General features: G+C 30.5%; 2 protein-coding genes across 3 annotated transcripts; one reads left to right on the plus strand and one right to left on the minus strand.

The window, feature by feature from the left end:
* Window positions 1–754: 754 nt before the first annotated feature.
* LOC113850446 (probable LRR receptor-like serine/threonine-protein kinase At5g48740) lies at window positions 755–9,295 on the minus strand. Its single transcript, XM_027481001.1, has 17 exons — window positions 8,940–9,295; window positions 7,974–8,514; window positions 7,439–7,890; window positions 7,224–7,341; window positions 7,058–7,126; window positions 6,769–6,837; window positions 6,626–6,694; window positions 6,339–6,410; window positions 6,090–6,158; window positions 5,660–5,701; window positions 5,327–5,562; window positions 5,033–5,238; window positions 4,049–4,175; window positions 3,845–3,913; window positions 3,247–3,436; window positions 2,825–2,957; window positions 755–1,174 (listed from the first exon to the last, which is right to left on the minus strand). Exons 1-17 carry the CDS (start codon window positions 9,013–9,015, stop codon window positions 956–958), a joined length of 2,757 nt encoding a protein of 918 aa, XP_027336802.1. The 5' UTR covers window positions 9,016–9,295; the 3' UTR covers window positions 755–955.
* Window positions 9,296–12,037: 2,742 nt separating this feature from the next.
* Window positions 12,038–14,804, plus strand: LOC113850254 (transcription factor HY5-like). 2 transcript variants are annotated; one of them, XM_027480712.1, is made up of 4 exons: window positions 12,038–12,278; window positions 12,577–12,769; window positions 13,653–13,809; window positions 14,464–14,804. In XM_027480712.1, exons 1-4 carry the CDS (start codon window positions 12,140–12,142, stop codon window positions 14,518–14,520), a joined length of 546 nt encoding a protein of 181 aa, XP_027336513.1. In that variant the 5' UTR covers window positions 12,038–12,139; the 3' UTR covers window positions 14,521–14,804. The 2 variants fall into 2 exon arrangements, with proteins under 2 accessions (XP_027336513.1, XP_027336514.1); XM_027480713.1 differs by having other exon boundaries at window positions 12,049–12,278; window positions 12,580–12,769; window positions 14,464–14,612.
* The last annotated feature ends 7,641 nt before the right edge of the window (window positions 14,805–22,445 follow it).

Below are 22,445 nucleotides of genomic sequence, written 5' to 3' on the forward strand. Positions count from 1 at the left end.
GCCAACTTGAGACACAAGCATTACGTGGTTTTAGGTTTGAGGAGAAAACTGGATGAGATTCTTCAATAGGGGAAATAGGGAGGGATAGGAGGGAAAGAAAGGATTGGGGAAGATGACTTTTATTTTACTTAAGTATCCACGTAAGGCAACTATAAGACTTCTTTTTAAGACAACTATTAAAATTTGAAGTTCTCTTGTCTAAGAATAATTTTTTAGGTTAAGCTCTCTTAATGGTCATAAGTCTTCCATGGATATTTTCACGAGTTTTACAAATTTATAAAAATGAATCTATATATGATGAATGGACCAGCTATGCCGTTAACTGGTTTTTGGCTTGTTCAATGGCTTACAAGTAATTTTTGCACGGGGTGTTTATATGAATTGACGACAGGATTTATTGGTTCGCTCGAATTTTTAAAATAATATAAAAGAACTTGTGAAAAAATTGTTAGAAAGGAAAAAAGAAAAATGAATGATCATGATAAGAGTTTTGTAGGATTTATTTTCTCTTTCTACGAGAATAATAACATCACGCTTGAATGAGATTAAACAGTAGTTTATCTTTTGTTCTTGTTCATTCAATTTTAAAAACATTGAACGAATTCGACCAATGGACAACATGTTGCTTTACTATGGGGTCTGTGAACAAAATTATGAAATCTGCCAATTTTATAGCTTATAATTTCTTTTGTTTCCATGTATGAGTTCCTCCTCAGGAAAAAAAAAAGATCAAATCCAAATCCAACTCTATAATCTACTAGTTATTGTATTGAATAAATTGGTTTCTTCATCACATTTGATAAAATATTATAAATTACAAAATTAATTACATGCTATAAAAATCATCTTTCTTTTTCTTTTTTGGCAATCAACAAGTATAAACGATTGAGCAAAATATTTATCTTTCTGTGATGACAAATAATTTAATTAGATATGTAGTATGTGTAACTATAAATCAATTCTCATTTTGACAAGATTCAAGGAATCTGAGCTGAATGCTATATGCTTCCTTTAACTCAGCTAATACCTCTGCAATTGATGGCCTCTGTGATGCATCCCTCTCCACTGACTTCACAGCAATGAAAGTTGCCTTTCTCATGCTTAAGGGATCAAAAGCTCCTCTTATTTCCTCATCCACAATCTCAAATGCACCTGCTTGCAAGTAGGGCTTGGCCTGCATTTGGTAGTTATGAGAAAAAAAAATTGTGAAAAAGGGAGAATAATAGACAAACATGAAATGCCAAACAAATTAAGGAAAGAGAGAAACACTTGTAGCAGTCTTAATAGGCAAAGGAAGGGGCCATATTATCATATAAATATTTGATTAGGGCTGCTTTAATTGAAAGTGATGAAAGAAAATACAGAGCAATTCATGTTTGCCATTCTGATTAATTGGAGATGCTTCTGTTGATAAAGCTCTTTTTAGATGAGAGTGAAAGAAGTAAAGCTTGATTATACAATCATACATAAAAGATTAAGATTAAAAATTATTTAATGTTATATGATCACTAAAAAGTCATATAATTTCTGTATTTAAATTTTTATTATTCATAATATCTAATTATCAATATTTACCTCTACTCTCCCACCAACCAACCGAGAAGCTAGAAACTTTGTCTTGTGACTTTAGAAGATAAAATTAACTAGTACATTGCCACTGATAGAGGAGTTATTTTTAATCATATTTCATGTATTCTTATTTCCCAATCACTTTCATGCAGCCTCTTTACTCCATTGTGTTGGCTCAGCAATGTTTAAAGTAAAAGAGATAAGAAAAGAAAAGATGCATAAGGATTCTAACCATGGACTAGCATAACAAACAAGTGACAACGCAAAATTTGATTTTGATGAAAGTAAAAAATGCATGTGCATGAATTCTATAATGAGCATTGAAACTAGGTTTTCCATTTAATATACTGCTTTTTAGTTTAGATATATTTTTAGTCCCTACATTTTTATGAAATTTTGATTTTAGGTTATTATTATTTTTAGTTCCTAAATTTTCTAAATTCAACACTTTTAGTCCATAACAATGACTTGACTACCTAAAAGGTTATCATGTGTTAATGTTTTATGAGTTTAATTTTAGTGCGCTTTTACATTGTTAATTAATTAGACTAAAATGTATATATGATTTTTACAAAAATCAGCAATTTTTATATGACAATTCATGATTGGCTAACAATTATTATACTGTAAGTGTATTTAATTAAGTTTATTTTTTCTTGTGCTACGTTAATGAAAGAGAATAAAAGTTGCTGAATTAAAAAAATTCAGGAATAAAATTTTAATTTTAAAAAAATAAAATTAAAAATTATAAAAATGTTAATTTAAAAATATTTAAGACCATAATTTTTTTTTTAAATTAGTTGTTCATGACCTACTGTGAGAGTAATGAATGAAGTGATAGAGAAGAAAAGTAGAAGTGGACAAAAAATCTAGATATAAAAGTCCAATCCAAAACTTAAGATTTAAAAATCTAAATTTTTGAAAGAATCAAATATTCAATCCACAAGTAAAAAAAATTCCAAATATGAATAGGATCTTATCTATCAAAACTGGAATTAACTTAAAGAAAACTAATTTTAATAAATTTAATGAATTTTTAAATCTTCATATATATTAAGGAAAATTAACCCATGTCCTCTCTGCCTTTCAAACCCAAACTTCTTTTGTAGTAAAGGGGAATGTTAGAGAAACAAAAATTATGCATATACCTTCACCTAATTGCTTATCAGTTTTTGGGTTGAGTTGATTTTATAATTTTAACAATAACCAATGTTTCTACTCCTTTGTACAAACAATAAAAGAAACATTATGTTACCCATAACACCAAATTGAATGAGTCAGGAGTTCCAGAGTGAGTCAATGGCTCTCTTCCACAAATGAGTTCCAAAAGAACAACCCCAAAGCTATATACATCACTCTTCTCTGTCAGCTGTTGAGTGGAATAATACCTGTACATGAATATAATGTATTTACATGATCATAGAAATTACTAATTTATCAATAGCTTAAATACATTTTCATCTTTAAAATGTGATTATTTTTCTTTTGTTTTAATCTCTGTAAAAGATTTATTTAGTCCTTAAATATTATAAAAATTATGCGCACTTAGTCCTTGATAAAAGTTATATGCTTTAGTCCATAATAAAATACAAACAAAATTTAAATAAAATTTCAAGAAAAGTCATATTTTCAGATATTAAAATCATATTTAAACCTTTATTGATTTTAAGGACATACTCTGGATCAAGGTAACCAGCAGTGCCCTTGACAACAGTGGTGACATGAGTTGCATCTGCCTGAGTTACTTGCTTAGAGAGACCTAAGTCACAGACCTTGGCATTCATATCCATATCCAAGAGGATGTTACTGCACTTTATATCACGGTGTATGATTCGTGGTTCACTTCCATTGTGTAAATAATCCAACCCTTTCCATCAAAGAAAATAGCTTCAGAAAGATAATTTATATGATGTATCAAACTATAGTGTTCCATAATTTCCAATAATAATATTAATATTTTCGTGTTCCCTTTCCATCAATGAACATGGGAGTACATGTCTTAAATAAAAAGTGAAGTATATGCATCAGTCATTTTAATCTTATATTTTTATTCTTAACATGAATAAACTTCTGATCCTTATAAATGCCATAAATTTGATTTTAGTTTTTAGATAAAAAAAATTACAAGACTAAGGATAAAAGCTCATTCACTTTAAAAAACTTAAGAACCCAAACTAAACAAAATATCTTCAGACATTAAAATCAAAATTTAAAATATTTATAACAACCAAAATGTTTTGCAAAATAAGGAAATAAAGTGAAGTTTAATGTGTACCTTTTGCAGCATCAACAGCAATTTTCAACCTTCGAACCCAACTTAAGGAAGTTTTTTGACTGTTTGTACCTAAGAGAATAAAAATGCAGCGTTAAAAAGAGAATTCATATGCTGATTGAATTGTTAGAAGACATGATTCAATGATGCAAAAGGTATATGTGATTATAAGTATTAGACATGTATTTGTGTTCAAGCATTTAGTACCATAGAGGTGATCAGCCAGGGATCCACCAGGCAAGTACTCATAAACTAATATTTGATGCTTTCGTTCATGACAAAATCCTTCCAAGGATACAAGATTTTGATGCCGGATTTTTGACAAAAGATTAACCTAGGCACAATAGTAGACATCAAAGAAAGAATTAGGCAATAAAAAATAGCTTTTATAATAGAATAATTGTTTTCAGATTTACATAAACTTGAGGCATATATATATTTTTTATTTTTTATTTTTATAAATTATGCCTATAGATTGAAAACATATTCTAAGTTGCCAATAGAGGCCAACATGGGCAAACCACTTTTAATGAGGCAATTATCTAATACCTGTATAAAAAACTTCATGTGTGGTGGTGGTCAATTAATTATTAAAAAATGGTTAAATTAAAAATTTCATCCTTATACTAGACAATATTTTTTATTTTATCCGTTTAAAAAAACTCTACATTTTAGTCTTTACTTAAAAAAATGTTTACAAATCGATTTTGCCTATTTTCAAGGTTATGGAGTCAAATCTTGTCTCTAACCATAGCTTCTTATTTTGGTCTCTATATAAAAAAATTTATAGTTCATTTTAGTCCTTACATTAAAACAAAATAAAATCCAATACAATTATATTTTTGGCAAATGGCAAAAATTAGTCTTTAGTGGTTGCTCAAGTAGTGAAGAACTTATTTAGGGTTCAATCCCTAGCAAAAAACTCTTCCACTCCCAGACTAAGTTTTATAAGTTTTCTCATATTAGGACTAAAATATTGAGTTGTTACATGTAAAGACTACATCAGAAAACAGTGTCAAGTTCAGGAATCAAAATTTTAATAACCTTAAAAAAATCACACTAGAGCTGAGTTGGTGTTTAGAATCTGACCCTTTGTCTCAATTTTCATTATGCACATTTTTGGTATTACACTGCTTAGAAATACACATGAAACATGCAATGTTTTATGTAAGAGGAATTAAGTTACTGAACCTCATTGATAAAAGAATCAGCACCAAGTTGAGATTTGTCAAACCGAACTTTGACAGCTACAGATTTTCCATCTGGAAGTTTTCCAAGATAAACAGATCCAAAACTGCCCCGTCCTATAATTTCTTTGAAATTTCTTGTAGCTACTTTGATTTCTTTGTAGGAAAAGAGTTTTGCAGCACCCCAATTCCTCATGTCCATTTCTGCTCCTATATGACACAAGGACATCAATGTAACTCATGATGATTGATGAGAAAAATGTACAGATATATGTATGATGTCAAAGAATATACATACTTTCTGTGTGGGAGACCTCATATTGTTTAGTCTTGTATATCAATAATACTAAAAGACACATTAAAAGAAATGCTAGTGTGACTCCTCCAACCATGCCTAGTATGATTGCTAGATGGTTATGTACATTGTGTTTCTTCTTAGGAACTATGGTGACTTGGGGTGCCTCAATTGGAGGATTAGATGATGCATCATCACATGTGGTTGTGGAAAATGTAAGGCACAAATTACCAGTTGTCCTGCAAGAAGATCAAGGAATTAATATTCATGTTGTTCTTTAATTAAGGATGTCTATCTATGTTGCACGAATATCGATACAAGTATTGGGTATAATACCATAAAATAAGATGGACTAGTATCTTCTGCAATAACTGCGCTCTGCAATTAGTGTATTTTTCACTTAAGTTAAAGTGCAAAAAGAACACTGACTCCAGGGCACAATTTTGTGCCAAAAAATGAGGGAGGATCCTGGTCCCAATATGATACACAAATACGGAAAATTTTTAAAATATTAGGATATGAGTACGGCCATATATATTACTAAAGTATACTTATATTTATGGACGCATATGAGAATATTTTACTATAACATTGATCAAATCTTACTAAAATAATTTTACAAAAAAAAATAAAAATACTAAAAGTAAGGAATTCCAGTTAAATCTATAAAATGTAAAAATTATTGCTAAAACACGAATATAACACGCATATGTCAACATTTCTCGTGTATTCGTGCTTCAGAGATGCCAATGCATGAGCTCAATACCTGATCTCTAAAGTTTCTTTGTTCAAAGATTGTGGTAGTGGACCTTCTAGTTTGTTGTTTTCCAGATTCCTGCAGATTGAAAAACAATTGTAATTGGTCCACTTTCAAGGATAGAATAGGAAACAGAAAAGAACAAACAAAAAGAATAAATAGAAGAAATATTAGGAAACAGAAAAGAACAAACAAAAAGAATAAATAGAAGAAATATTTCTCTTTGTATTTTGAGCTACTTTTCTGTTGCCAGCTTACAGTAAGTGCAGGTCTTCTAACTCTCCCAAGCTATCAGGCACCACTCCCATTAGACTATTGTTCTGCAACTCTCTTCAGATAGAGGGGGGAAAAAGTGAATGAAGGGGAAGAAGAGGGAAATGTAAGATTAATAATTTTAATACTACCTTATTGAGACTATGCTGTAAATTCAAAAGACTATAGATAAAAGATTCAAGTAAAGTTTTGAAAAATTAAACAAAACTTCAAATTTCTAAAAGAGCCATGAACTTCCTGAATTTCAAAAGAATGTGGCAAATGTAACTCACAATATTTGAAGGCTAATCAAGTTCTCCAGATCAACACCAAAGGATGTTAATTCATTGAAACTTAGGTTCCTGAAATTTTCATCAGTTATTAGCACACTTTGCATAAAACCAAAGATCAAGTTCATGCTCTTAGGAGGCATTACAATTTCTCAAGATGTTGCAAGCTATCCAAATTCTGTATTTCACCAGCAAGCGATGTGTTGTGCAAATCCCTGATAAACAATAAGGCCAAAGATGGATGTTAGAGAGTGAATACAAGAAAAACATAGAGTGCATGTTTGGAAATGCTTAAATTTGGAGAAATAATTGCTTCTTTTTTCTTTTTCCAAAAGTTTTCTCAGAAAGGTTGCAAATATAAAACAAGTATTTCTCCCTAATAAGCAGAATCACACACTCATGTAGATGATGTCCAATTAGTTGAAAGAAAATTACAATGTTTTAAGGTCTAACAAGTCACTAAATGTAGGACTAATTGATCTCAAATTTATGTCCGAAAGATCCCTGAAATGGGTCATTACTATTAGATCTTCAATGAAACAAAAGCTACTACGATGAGAAAAGATAAAAAAAATAAATAAATTGTATTTAGTGCACACACAATGATGTAACGAGGCTTCCTTCACAATCAATTTTATCCCATGGTGATGGAAAGCATGGATCATCTTGCCATCCAAGATCCAATCCAGTGGATTGCTGAATAACCTGCAGTGCTGAAACTGCTATTCAAGTTGAGCAAAAGAATTAGTGAATGAAATAAACTATAGCTTGTGGAAATGAGAATGAAATGTTTGCTAAGGCAAGGTGGAGGGCAACCTGTAGTTGAGGAGGCATCAGATGGGATATCAACCATATTATAAACCTCAAATGCATTGATCTGAGGGTAAAAGCTGATACTCTTTAGTGTTATATTCAAGCTACTAATTCCCTTTCGCGTTATGTATAAAGCACTTGTTTCTGAACTATTTATTGTGTAGTTTGATTTCACTAGCTCTCCATTTATGAACACATCAAATGAGGGGAAAACAGGAAGAATTCCAGCAAAGTATAGAATGACGTAATAGTCTCCAAATGTGTCAAGAGGGAGGTTGTATGTCAGCATATTTCTTCTAGCCAAAACTCTCCCAGTTTGAAGAACAACTGCTGGTGGTTCTTCCACAAGACTAGACTGATTGAAGCTAAGTTGAATCTTAAACCCAGTTGCAACATGAAAGGGTGTGAAACTTCTATCAGCATCCCATATTCTATCAAATGGATCCAGGGGATACCTGTAATTTATACACATAAAGTTTCACAACCTTATAATATCAATAGGAAAAGAAGGATGCTATGCTATGCTGTGGTTTCTTACCTTATAGAATCATTGATGTGTCCACAATCAATTCTATAACTCTTCCTTAGCAACTTATTAGGAAAATCTGCCATGCCAGTTGTGTAGGCTCCTTGAGGAAGTGGTCTGATTTCAAGGGAAGAAATTACAGGTGAACCACCATGTGGAATAGCATTTAAACAGAATGGAAGTGTATCTTTATTGACATTCCATAGAAACTCTTCACTCCATGGATCATTTTCAGCAAGATTTATGGTAGCAGATGTAGCTGTTCCAATAGAAACAGAAAACTTGGGGGGTTTCTCAAGTCCATCATAGTTCTTGTACACAAATTTTGCTCTAACTAGAACCAAATTTGTTGCATTGTTCACTGGTATTCTGTAACATTTTCGCCTCCTGGAATTTGGAAAAAACCGAGCCGAGATGCTCGATAAGGAGGAACCATCACCGTAAGTGATCGTGGTAGTCTTGCCTGTGGTTGTGTAGGTGGTGTCTGGGACCCATGAAATGTTAGATAAATCCCTAAAAGTGGTTCTTCCACCACAAGAAAGACTCAAGAAACCTGTCACATGGAAGTCTATGAGAAACATTTGGAACTACAGAAGGTTGACCTTAGAAATTTGGTCATTTCTTTGATATCCAAATAATGGAATCATCAATCAGAGTGTAAAACATAAGCACAAAAGTTCGTATTTTTCATACTGCACTTAGATAATTTTACCAGCTTGTCCCAATTCAAATACTGCCACAAAACTAAAATCATTTTCATCATTTTCACTTCTTTAAATCAAATGAAGAGCAATGTTTAGAAAAATGATAAAAAGAAGCTTAAAGACTTTATGTTATGAATGATCTAAAAACAAACTCATGAAAAAATAAACATGGCCAAGGAAATACGAGCCTGAAATGTTCTAGTCAATTTTCCACAATGAAAAGTTAGGCTCAACTCAAAACATGGTACTATTTTATAATGAAATATAGACATACCATCTTGTTCACAGAATGTGACAAGCCAGAAGCTACAAAACAGAAAGAAACCAGCCAATGCATCCCTCAAGTCCATGAATTCATGAACACTGATGCCTTCTTTCTCTTTTTCATAACTACCGAGAATAAGAAAACCCACTACACATAAGTAGTTTCAAAGTTGTGCAATGAATTGATTCATAATCATAATCATAATCATAATCATAATCACCTCTAGATGTAAAGAAGAATGATGAAAATAAATTGTGAGAGGCAAGACAAAGCTTGAAGGAAGGGAAAAGGAGTGGAAATTTAGGATGGATCTATGTTTGGTAGGGTGAACAAATTATTGATGATAGAAAACTATGTTGAAATATAATAAAAAGAGAAAGCAAAAGAGGAAATATGAGTGAGTATGCAGGGAATGTTATGATTAAAGGTTACTGAGCCATTGAAAATTGGCAGTGGTTACCGTTATACAAATTTTGTTTTCTCAATATTAGCACTATCTAATAATTAGTAGCAGGCTAAGTGGAGATTTTATTTCTTTATGGAAAATGCTGAAAATGAGAGGTTTTAGGGTTTAACAATCCTTATCTGTTTTGAATTATGTATTAAAAGGTTTGTAATTTTTATGCTTGTGAAGATGCATACTGGTTGGGATAAAGTAAAGTGTTATACGTCAATGCATTAACTACCAAGCTATGGGGTCTTAAAGACTATCATGATTCATAGCAGTGTGCTTTATTATTTCTTGTACGGAGGTTTGAGAATTTCACTTGATATTCTTTTTTTTTTTATATATATTTCTTTAAATGTAATAAAGCCTTTTCTTAATCCATTATCAATTTTTTAAGGGTTAAATATATTTTTAATTCTTGTAAATAAATTTTTATTTGGATTTGTTCCATTAAACAGTGTTATATATATATATAGTTTTAGTTCTCCAAAGTTTTATTTATTTATTTTTTAATGAACCTTACCACTCATAAAAATGAAGAATGCCACAAGAAAAAATTCATTCTAAATCTGGAATTTTGAGGTGATAAGATAGATGTTATTTTCGAAAATTATAAAATTTACAATAAGTAAAATCAATGAGAATCAAAACCATTTATGTATAGGTTTGTTTAAGATGATGAGGTAGTTTCGATTTAGTTTCGGACTCTCGAGTCCCGTTTCTAACAAAAAAATATATTTTTAATATTAATAAATATAATTAAATATTGATACTTAAAAAAAACATTTTAATTTTCATAAATTAATTTTATATTTTTTAAAAAATAATTTCTATCAGAACTCAAACAATATGACATAAATATAGTCATACTATATTAGTGATTATTCTAAAGTGACATGTCACATTATCAGTAACTAATACTTGAGAAAAATTTCAAAATATTAATTTATTAGATTATTATAGGAAAAAAAAAACATTATAAAACAAATCAAATTTACGATGTCAATGTCAAATCAATGACTTAATCGATCCACTGATGCTGTATAACAGGACAAAGCCACAGCAATTCCTGCAGTGTTGCCATGCACTTTGGCTTGATAAGCTGATATTTTGACGTGTATTTTTGTGATAGTCAAAGAAGAAATTATTACTTGTAATTTCTTTGGAATTTGCGTTCATTATCTGCAAATTCTTCAAAGTGAATGCTTAGAATGCAAGTTTTAACTAATATGCACTTCATTTGATGGTAATAACGCATGCATAGGATGCTTAAGACATGGGCATCCAATCCATTAAAGTAATCATAATTGATTGTTTTTTCTTTTGCCTTTGCTTTCAAATCTGTACAAAGATCGACCATGTCATTTGTCACAAGAAGAGTAAAGTAACTTCTCAACAAAGCCACAATCACTGCATGCCCTCGTGCATTCAATTTTATCTATCTTGCCCAACCTAACCCTCAACCTTTTTCTAGTCAATAATTAGATCTTAATTACTTTCATGACGTAAATGTTTCCAAAGTGAATTTTGCTTTCGTTTTCATACACATAATTACAAATTCTGATTAATAACTTAATTATGAGACATAGTTATTTATCAATTTGTCAAACTTTGTCAACGTTCATTCCCCAACTTCTAACTTAGTTCAATATTTTTATTTTGTTAGCCCGTTATATGTTTGTAGTTTACTAAGCTCACCAAATCAAGTTGTATTTGACCAATTCATTTAATACTTTTTATAGATGAACTTTTGGGATTTATCTATACTTATGTGAGAATATTTACACTGTAAAAAAGTAAAAATATATTTATTTTTTATTCAGATTAAAATATCGTATAAATTTAACTAATTTTCAATAATCCAAACATTTGGTATCATTGCTCAAATACATGCTTTGCCAAACTTCTAAGAATAAGATTTAACTAGCAAGATCACTTGTATCGAAAAACAAAATTTTTCTGCTACTGATAACTAATTAAAATAAGAATTTTTTTATAAAAAATTTGCATTCAATGTTATATAGCAAATTTCCGAGATAATATTGTAATCTTGATTAACAAACAAAACAATAAAGCTTAAGAAACTATACTTAAGAATTGTAGTATCAAATGGTTTTTCAACAATCATATTTATTGAATGCAATTTGTGGAAGCTAGTCCTAGAACTTGTAACAAGCCACTTGGTATATAGTTTGTCTGATGTGTTTCATTGTAATAGAAGGCGCATGGAAAGCACCAAAACATTTGAAAAAGGCACCGTAGACTCCTGTCATGAGCATAGATGGAAATAATGGACCACATAAGATGCAGAATTGTCATTTGTGTAGCTGCCATGAGAATGGTGTGAGGAAAGGGGCGGTTCTGTGTACATCAACGTGTTCATTTGTGAACCAAACTTTTTGGCCCCATTCCCATGTTTCATCGTCAATGGTTTAGGATGTTGGATCAGATGGTTCCATATATCCAAGATTTAGTGTCTTATAGTTTTTAATTATAAAATCAATTCTTATATACACATTTTAATAAACAAAAATACATTTTAAGATTAATTTTGACACATATGCCAATTATATTTAATGATTTAAAACTAATTCTACTCAATTTTAAAACCAACCCATTTCTTAAAAGACATGGCCCATGTTGCACACGTACTAGTACTACACGTAAACACTTTTTCCTTTGTTCAAACATCCTTTTGGAAAAACTGCAGCTACCCTTTAGAGAGAGAGAGAGAGAGAGAGAGAGAGAGAGAGAGAGAGAGATGTCTCTTCCAAGACCCTCTGAGGGTGAAGCCTCTTCTCAGCTGAAAGAAGGAGGAGCAACAGCCTCCTCCTCTTCTTCATGGAATAAGCTAAACACTTTCCCTCGTTCAACGATACACAACAAGAGAAGCAAAAATGGTATGTGTTACAGAACATAACATTGATTAGTTACTAAAGTGCATCATCATATTCATGTATGCTAGATCTTTGCCTCTGTTTTGTTAAGAGGGTTGGTTTGTAATTTTTAATATTTAAAAAAAAAGTTGAAATAAATGAAGATTTTTTGGACGATTAGAATGTTACATGATAATAAATAGAAATTTTTTATACCTCGTTTATTATACCTCTAACTGTAAGTTATTTTTTGAGCGGTAAAGAGAATGTTTTGTGAACATTAAGCATGGCTAACTAATTAGTGGGATCTTTACTAATTCAGAAGACAGTGATGAAGATATGTTCACAGTTCCAGATGTGGAAGCCACACCAATTAGTGTTCATTCTGCAGTAACTCTTACAAATAGTAACCTTAATCAAAATAATGTGACAGACCCTCAATTTCAAACTGGCTTTCCTGGAAAGCGCCGCAGGGGAAGAAACCCTGCAGACAAGGAGCATAGACGCCTCAAGAGGTATACACATACATACATGTATTAGGTATTTTATTCAAATGTGTTCACAATTTGGTAGCTGAAACAAGCATTATTAGGAGAAATTGGGTCTTATAAGGTGTAACACTTCTTTGATTTGTATGTGTACTTTTTCTAAGAATGAGTGAGACCCACATGAAGATTAAATTTCTTTGTAGATTTTGATCAGGGTATACTTGAAATACTAAAGAAGAATTGAGGTATTCAACTAATGAATGTTTATTGTAGAGTAATAGACTGAACCATTCAAAATACAAATACAGAAAAAGAATTGGATCCGTATCATATTAATGTATAAATATAATCAACATGTGTGAATTCGAATGGAAAAAGTTCAAATTCTTTTAGTATGTGATTGTGAGTTTGATTTCAAAATTTATGTTATGTAAAAAAGTAATGGAATTTCTCTTATACCATCCGACTATATTCATAAGATTATTCTATCATTTTCAGATAAAGAAGATAGTATTAGAAATCAAAAGAAAAAATATTATCATATTCATGTAATAAAAATGTACATGTCAAAGGTGCACTTGTTAGGAATGAAAAAAAAGTATCCCTTTTAAATTCTCAACACATTAAATGCCATATGTTTATATAGTATTTTTTTATTTTTTATTTTGACAAATTATCTTTAACACACTTGTTGGTGGGACTATATAATAATAAAATATAGACACTTAATTAGGAGTATCCTTGTCTGCAAGAAACCTAAAAATATTCACATTTATTTATGCGTGCAATTGCTAGTATGATTAGGCCATATTGCCACACTTTTGAAAACAAATTTTAAATGTGAGAATGTAATAAAATGATCATAAACCATAAAACCAAGTGTATATATGACTTTTGATATTACAAACAGGTTATTGAGGAACAGGGTCTCTGCTCAACAAGCCCGCGAAAGAAAGAAGGTTTATGTGAATGACTTGGAATCAAGAGCTAAAGAGTTGCAAGAAAAAAACGCTATCTTAGAAGAACGCATCTCAACTTTGATCAATGAGAACACTATGCTGCGGAAGGTAACAGAAGCCTAGGCCTGTATATTAAGGACTTGTTTGTTTCCTGATTCTTAAAACCATTTTTTATTTTTAAAAATAAACTTATATGATAATAGTAGTTTTTGAAATTATTTTCAAAAATAATATTTTTTTCAGTTTTTAAAATTAAAATACTATCTATATTTTTATTTTCAATTTTCTATTACTCATGTTTTTCTCAAAAAAAAAAAAAAAAAAAACACAATCAAACACATCATCCTAATTATATTACCATTAAAGTCCACCACGGCTCATAAATAGTTGTATTTCTTAAATATGCTGATAAAGATTCAATTCTTAAATGTGTGAGTATAAAGAAAAATTATTAAAAGAAAGAAAATTTAATTTACTGATTTTTATGAGTCTGTTTGAAAGAACTTGTAAACAGCTGACAAAAAACAACTTAAGATTTTCATAAATTATTTCCAGCTTATTTCAATAAGTTTTTTAATATAGTTTATTAAAATAAGTTATTTTCTGCTTATAAGTTTCATCATTTCATTTTAAAAACACTTATTAAATAAACAGTTATCTTAACACATATTATATCTCAAAGATTAGCATGAGATGCATTTTAATCTGCATGGCGTGTGTATGGTGTTTTTCTTATAATGAACGTGATTCAATCAATGGCAGGTTCTTATGAACGCGAGGCCAAAAGCTGATGATAGCATTGAACTAAAGCAAGACTAGTTAAGTAAAAGTTAACATGCGAAGGCAGAAGAGGCGTCAAAGTAAGGCCTTCAAGAGATGCCTTTATGATTTCTTCTAGACACTAGAAATGTAAATTTGTATTTCTTTCTCAAGACATAGGTTTGTGCTAAAAAGAATGTTACATCTAAGATCAATATTAATATTTATATTAATTTGTGGATTAGTATTATTAAATTATTATAGTTATATTGTTATTAATTATGACATAAATAAATGTGTATAATTATTATTAATTATATAAATTTTGTGATTGCCCTTTTAGTGCAAATGACCTGTGATGAGTTGGGTCATTCTATGTGCCAAGTAAGAGATTTCTGCTCTCATCTGATTAGGCTTATATATAACTGTTGTACTATTAGACAGTTACTAGCATGAGATAATAGCAATAAGAAAAGAGAGTAGTTCAGGTACACTTTTAATGTAATTATTCAATATATAGTTATGATCTGTATTATATACAATCATTGATATATTTAGTTTTATATATAAAATTATCCAAAACTTTAATTTTATATATAAAATTTCTGCAAGTGGTATTAGAGCCTACTTAATACACATCGTAATTTTTCAACTTTGAGCAACCAAAACACTATAATTTTGATGTATGGATTTGAAAAATAATTTAAGGCTTTTGTTCATTTTATATTCATAAATATCATATCCAAAAATTGTCAATTTTTGTTGGGTATGTTAAGATAATTTCGCATTTTCTTAATTTTTGAAATTATGAATCCTAAATTATTTTCTTTCAAATTCTCTCAAAGGGACGAAGTTTTTTTTTTAAATTGATTAAAGGGCTTTTGTTAACAAATTGAACATGAACGTAACCTAATAATTAAATTCATTATTTAGTTCAATTTAGATTGAGAATTTGTTCTTTCTTTCCTTTTGCATTCATCATTGTCCTATTTTTGTTTTGATTCAATTCCCTTAAACAAAAACCTTTTTCAACAAATAGTCATAGGGCCTTTGTTGTGCATATCACAAAGAACATAGTGGACCCTACTTATTGAAAAAACTGTCTGGGTTGCTCGAATCCTCTATAGCTTCATCAGGTTTTAGCCTTTGAAACTCTCTTTTTTGTTTAAAATACATCCATATAGCTTTGGAATGGCATGAATTGGTGCTCTAGAATGCAAGATTGAACTGGGTCGAGTTTTGGACCCATTTTGTAGCTGATGGGTTTATTCTAGGTGTACGAAGGCTGGGAGAGTGTGTTGCGTGGAGGATGCCTGGAATTTTTTTTTTTAATCCTTTTGAAATTAAATTTTTGATATTTTGGACAATTTTTCATAATTTGTTGGGCATTGTAGATATTTTTAATTCGTGTCTAAATTAATTAAATAATTACTGTATTGATGAAATTATGGGCCCAAAAATTTTTATACATAATTATACTATTATTTATACATTTTTATACTATTCATTCTCTCTTTGAATGTAATATATATTAAATTTTATTTTTTTGGTTTTATATCAATTATTTGATGTAATTATGGTATAATTATGATTTCATGCATAACATACATATTTAAATTAATTATGAATGCATGATTATTCTGTATAAATGTCATCCCACCTATCGTGAGACCGTTTATACAGGACTTTTATAAATTATATAATTATATATTGCATTAATAATAATTATATCCTATCGACATATTGTTATTAATGTGATTTGAAAATACCATGCAATTGTGTTTTGTTTATGTAAATTTTGTATTGATACCCTATCGGTGTTAAGATTCTTATGACATGAAGTTTTGTGCATTGTATTCGTCTTTCTTATTTATTGTAATCCGGGATCCTTAGGCGAGATCACAGTGAGTAAAATTTTTTTTGTAATGGGCATATTAATGTTGCACTTGAACTCATTTCACATATTAAATTTTGTTATTTCCTACATCAGTATCTGTGCCCACTTCGGTGAAAAGTTTCAACAGGACTAATTATGAGGACTTAGTTGACTTTGTTAAATTGTTCCTTACCATTTTCTAATGTTAATGTTGCCCCTATTAAGAGAATGAGCCTAAATTTTCCACACTTGAATCTTCCGCTGCCGTTATAGTAAAACATTATAAATGGATTTATTCTAATAAAATACTTCTAGTAACTATAAAGTTCACTATAGACAATGTTCTTGAGATTAGTAGTACTAAGAAGTAAGTTTAGTCACAAAATTCGTTGTAGATAGATTAGTGACAAATTCTTTGGCAAAGATTTGTCGTAAAATTGTGAAATTTTAATAGTGTCTCTAGGCAATAAGCTTAAGAAATTTGATAAGATTGAGAAGGCTTACTATCCTTCATTGTTCACAAAAAAAAAAAAAATTAGCAGTTTCTTTGTAGGATATTGTGTAGGCTCCAGGGTTCTAGCTTTTATTGTCCTACTTATATTACTAGAGTTGTTGAGTCACATAATATTGGTATCTTATAATGTATGATATCACTACTTCTTCGAGTATGATTTTCTATATTGTTAAGATGCTTATAGTTTGTAGTTTGTGTTAGGTTATTTTGGCATCTTGTTATGGCCACATATTGTTGATTAATGTAGAATAACAATATGTTTTAATTTATGTTGTCCAATTGAAAGATAAATTGTTGAATATTTTGTGTGGACTAACATAAATTAATTTTTGTTATAACTTGAATTTAATTCTAGATAAATTAGATGCCAAAATATTAAATCATGTTGTTTAATCATGCTGTCTAGAATAATAAGATGTTTTGATTTATATTGTCCAAGTGGGAGATAAATTGTTAAATATTTTGTGTGGAGTAACATAAATAAATTTTTGTTATAACTTGAATTTAATTCTAGAATAATTAGATGCCAAAATATTAAACCATGTTGTTTAATCATGTTGTCTATTTTGAAAATAATTTAGAACATATGTTTTTAATTTGTTAATAATATAATAATAAAATCCATTTATGGTTTGAAGTACGCTTCTAGACAATGGTACTTGAAGTTTGGCTTCAAGAAAAATGTTTCAAATATGTGCATTTACTTGAAGATGAGTGGGAGCAATTTTATCATCCTTGTCTTATATGTTGATGATATCTTTGAATGAGACAAAAAAAAATGTTGAGTAGCCATTTTGATATGAAAGACCTTGGTGATGCTTTTGTTGTTCTAGGCATCCAAATATGTCGTGACAGGTCTCGTGGTACTCTTGCATTGTCTCAGAAAGGATAGAATTTTCAAGAGGTTTAATATGTATTCTTTCTCCCCATGTGTCACGCCTGTTTAAAGTGGTGAAAAACTCTCTGATTCTCAGTATCCTCATGATGATAGAGAGTTGTTTTTAAATGGAGAAAGTTCTATATGCTTTCGCTATTGAGATTTTGATGTATACTTAAGTTTGCACTCTGATCGATATTACTTATGTTGTTAATGCTTTGGGAAAATACTTGAGCAACCCATGTTTGGCTCATTGGAAAGTCGTGAAGAAGGTCTTGAAATATTTGCAGGGAATCAAAGATTATATGTTGACCTATGCAAAGTCTAATCAACTTCAGGTAATTGGATACTCTAATTTTGCAGGTTGTCTTGACAACTGTAAGTCTACTTCAGACTTTATTTTTATGATGGTGAGAGGAGCTGTATCTTGGAAGAGTGTCAAATAAATAGTTATAGCTACTTCTACTATGAAAACAAAGTATGTCGCTTGTTATGAGGCTACTCGCTAGGCTATGTGGCTAAAAAATTTAATTTCTGGCTTCCGCATTATTGAGAGTATATCTAGGTCACTTGTGATTTATTGCGACAATACTGCTGTTGTACTTCTCTCTCAAAATAATAAGAGCTCTACTCGTTTGAAACACTTTGATCTAAAGTATTTGTTTGTTAGAAAGAAAGTACTTGAGTTTTAGACTTGAATTGTGTACATTGCTACAAAGAGCATGTTAGCATATCCATAATCAAAGGCTTGAACATTGGAGCTTTTTAGAATCATGTAGTTCATATGGGTCTAGTCAAGTCTTTTGATATTTTGGATTAGTGGGAGTTAAATTTTGTATTTACTTGTTGACATTATTGTCTAGTTTCTTTATGAGATATATGTTTTGTTGACGTCACTTTTATTGACATATCTTTTATGATAATTTTTTTTATACTTGGACCTTTGTGGAAATGATATTTGTGTTTCTTTTATCTATATTGTGATTGAAATATAAGTTGTTTGTAGTGTGTGAAATATATCCTTATCGGATATAATTGTATACTATTGAGAGCTTATTATTTCTTTAGTGATAATTAATAACTTGTTACAATGACATAGTTTATGGACTTAGTAATTTAATGATGTTATCCAAGTGGGAGAATGTTTGTAACACCCTCAATTTTGTTGCTCTTGTGTGAGAAAAATAGGAATTTGGATAAAAGGTTTCTAGCTTAAGCGAGGTAGGATTTTCCAAAAGAGAGCGTTCTGGAATTCTCTCACTTAAGCGAAATGAATTTCGCTCAAGCAAGATGAGATAGAGTTACCCTAACTGTCCTCTCGTCCAGACGAGAAGGGGGTCTCGCTCAGGCTAGGAGCTGTAATACCCCCTATGTTAGTATTTATTAATTTTGTATTTGGTATAAGTTCTTAATGCATGTTGCTTGAAATTATGAGAGTTTTAGATGTTTGAGTTGCAGGATTTTTCACTGTAGAAAGATGTATCTCACTGTAATAATGAACTAGAATAAAATAGAGAGATAAAAGTATTAATAATATGTGTAAACAGCTAATGAAAAATATAGAGATGAAATGGGAAATACAGATAAAGAGAAAGGAATATGATAAGGACGAGTATGGATAGTTCAGAGGTACACTGGGAGTGTGGAAGATGGAGATAACTGAGAAGTCTTGGAGAAATGAGGGTGGTGAATGCTCTTATTGAATTGCACAAAACAAATGAGAGTAAGAGCACCATAGGCCTCACACTTATTTTCTGACTAATACTCCTGACCATGCTTTTGCTAAAAGGGGCCAGGTCGACACACATTATATCTGTGTAGCTGCGGCTATCCAGCGACTATCTATGCTAAAGAAGAACTCAAGGGATCCTAGGGGTAGTGAAAAGTGCATAATGAGAACTCTAAGCATTAAGAGAGAGATGAAGAGTAATAAGCTGAATATTTAAAGATTGTGTCATGTATATGAACATGATTGATTGTTGTATTACTTTTGTTTTACTGTGTGAATAATTGTGAATGTATGCTTAGTAATATGAATAGAGACTCATCTTTACATAAATATTTCAAGGAACCAGGATGACAACACCCAGAGAGAGAATTAGGCTTGTAGATAGTTCTGTACATAATAGATTTAACTATGTATTTAATGAATATCAGAGATTATGTTACTTTAGAATTGCTATACATGTTAATGATGTGCCTAGGGATATTATTATGATGGAAATGAAATTAGCTTATAGTGTTCCTTTTGATTTCCCTTTATGTAGAATACATCATACTCTTTGTGTATATATATTCTCTGGTACTGTGAGAACCCCAACAGCCTTGACCTACTTGTTTACGTATCACGACCACGACCATTTTGGAAGACCATCTCGATGGACGTTTGAGTGGATTACTGATACACAAGTTTTTGCAAACTCAGGTGATCTATATCTCGAATCTGATTGACTCCGATGATATCACAATGATAGAGGGATGGAAGCAATTATGATTGATTTTATCTCAACTCAAATTTTTTTGTAAATAATTACTTTGCTTGAGGACAAGCAAGATTCTAGGTTGGGGAGAGTTGATAAGTGTATAAAATAAGTGATTTGAGATGGTGACTTAAATATTTTTTATGTTGAAAGTTGGATTATTTTGCTAAATTTCCTTCAAACTTGGAACTTTTACAAATACATATATATTTTTTTGAAATGAATGCAATTTTATGGTTTTAAGCTCTTTTTAATCTATTTTTGTAGTTGGAATTACAGGAGAAACATCTGAAGAAGATTAGAAAAAGACAGAGGAGGAGTAATTGAAGCATGAAGATTGCAAAAAAGTCAGCTTCTGGAGATTTCGCGCTGTAGCGAAACACACTCGCTGCAGCGAGAAAAGCTATTGTGAAGAGGGTGATTCTGTGCTTTTCTCACTACAGCGAGAATGGCTCGATGTAGCAAAATACTTTTGGGTCGCTGTAGCGAGAATCCTAGCTGCAGTGAAAGGCAAACAGAATGACCTAGTTTCTATCTATGTTTCTTGCTACAGCAAGGGACTGTCGTTGTAGCGAGAGAAGCTCAAGCAAATCAGTATAAAAGGCAATTTTTATGTTCAAGTGGAGGGTTACTGTTCCAAATCCAGTTTCAGAGGTTCAGAACGGTGCAAGGCAAAGAAATTGAGTAGGAATACTTGGTTTTTGATAATTTATCCCTTTTGTACCTCCATTTTTGTTGATATGGTTGTCATGAGCAGCTAAATCTTGTATGGGATTGAATGTAAATCTTCAAACCTGATATATTCTCAGTAATCTATATAAATATAGTTGTTTCTTCTTTATTTCTAATGATTTGGTTATCTCAATCCGTTTTAATGGTTGAATCTAGTTATTTAACGGTTTCTGGAGTTCAGATCTGAGTTGTATTTGGGAAGATATTATTTAGATCTAGATCTGATTGAGATTACTCAATAATTGGTTGCTCTAGGAATAGATTTCAAGTTGTTGATTGCTTTTAAATTCTGATTTTAATGCTGGATAGTTTATTAACTGTTTGAGAAATCAACATTTGAGAAATTATCTTAGGAATATATTTTTAAGGAATTGAAATATATGATTGTCTTATTTTGCATCAGATTCATTGGAAATGATCGCTATATTTATCACTAGATTACTGGAATATAGAGGGGAAGATAGATGAAATTCAATCCCAGCTTTTAAACTTGAATTTTACCATATTTTACTTTAGTGCTTTACATTTTAATTATTGTTTAATATTACATGAAAATCATTCACCAATTTTATTGTATATAAGCTCAATTAATTTATATCTTATTAATTAATACATTTGAATTGCTCTCTGAGGACGATATCCCGTTACTCTACCGATTATTACTTGCAACAGACTCAGTACACTTGCCGTGTTTGAAGGAAAAGACCCAACAACAATTAATTACAATTAATGTTTTTTAATGTGACTTTAAAGACTATATATAATTTTAATCAATTAAAGGTATTGTGGTTACTCTCCAATTTATTAAAATTATATTTATCACCAAACATTAATTTTTCTCCAAAAGGCCAAATATTAGCATTAATATCAAATAAACCAGATACGAAAATTTGCATAAACCAACTAATATATGCAACATATGTCTAAAATAACAATATAAATTAACAATATCATGCTAAACAGTTGCAGAGAGAGGATATTTATAGTTTTCAGAATCATGTATCTATCAAATGTTATGGGTTTAGGTAATTAACAGTCACATTAGTCTTTGAACCCGCATCCTCATCAAAGACAAAGGCACTACACCAAGCGCTACTTCATGTTATTAATTGACATTTAAAAATATATAGTGGCATATCCGCCAACAACAAAAAAAGCACAAAACGACAGAAAACCCTCTATTTTACTAGTCTTCAACCTCTAGCCAAGTCAGTTTGACCCATTCCCCCGAACCTGAACCTGATTTTAAAAATTCAGCATTTTCAGTGAGCAGTAGACGCGAAAAAACATATTTTTAGATACATAAAACATCAAAAATAATTGTCCATCTCTTTTCCATATTTAGTTATGATTAAAAAAGAGAGTCAAAATGCATAAAATCCATATCCAAAAACAAAATTTTAAATTTTCAGAATAAGCAAGGCAAAGGCAGTCATGCTTTGATACTAAATGTAAACAATTATTAAGCTGTGCAGAAGCTAAAACAGATCGAAAGCACTAACCTCT

This window comes from Abrus precatorius, unplaced genomic scaffold (assembly GCF_003935025.1).
Source record: "Abrus precatorius isolate BTA unplaced genomic scaffold, Abrus_2018 Scaffold9, whole genome shotgun sequence".
NCBI lineage: Eukaryota > Viridiplantae > Streptophyta > Magnoliopsida > Fabales > Fabaceae > Abrus > Abrus precatorius.

Excerpts from the sequence above, each read along its gene's own strand:
- LOC113850254 (XM_027480712.1), top strand. The coding sequence starts at position 12,140 with ATGTCTCTTCCAAGACCCTCTGAGGGTGAAGCCTCTTCTCAGCTGAAA. Across the intron at positions 12,279-12,576 it reads CAACAAGAGAAGCAAAAATG|AAGACAGTGATGAAGATATG; the intron begins GTATGTGTTACA and ends TTACTAATTCAG. Across the intron at positions 13,810-14,463 it reads AGAACACTATGCTGCGGAAG|GTTCTTATGAACGCGAGGCC; the intron begins GTAACAGAAGCC and ends AATCAATGGCAG.
- LOC113850446 (XM_027481001.1), bottom strand. The coding sequence starts at position 9,015 with ATGGACTTGAGGGATGCATTGGCTGGTTTCTTTCTGTTTTGTAGCTTC. Across the intron at positions 6,838-7,057 it reads TTGTTAGACCTTAAAACATT|GGATTTGCACAACACATCGC; the intron begins GTAATTTTCTTT and ends ATTGTTTATCAG. Across the intron at positions 3,914-4,048 it reads CCTGGCTGATCACCTCTATG|GTACAAACAGTCAAAAAACT; the intron begins GTACTAAATGCT and ends TTATTCTCTTAG.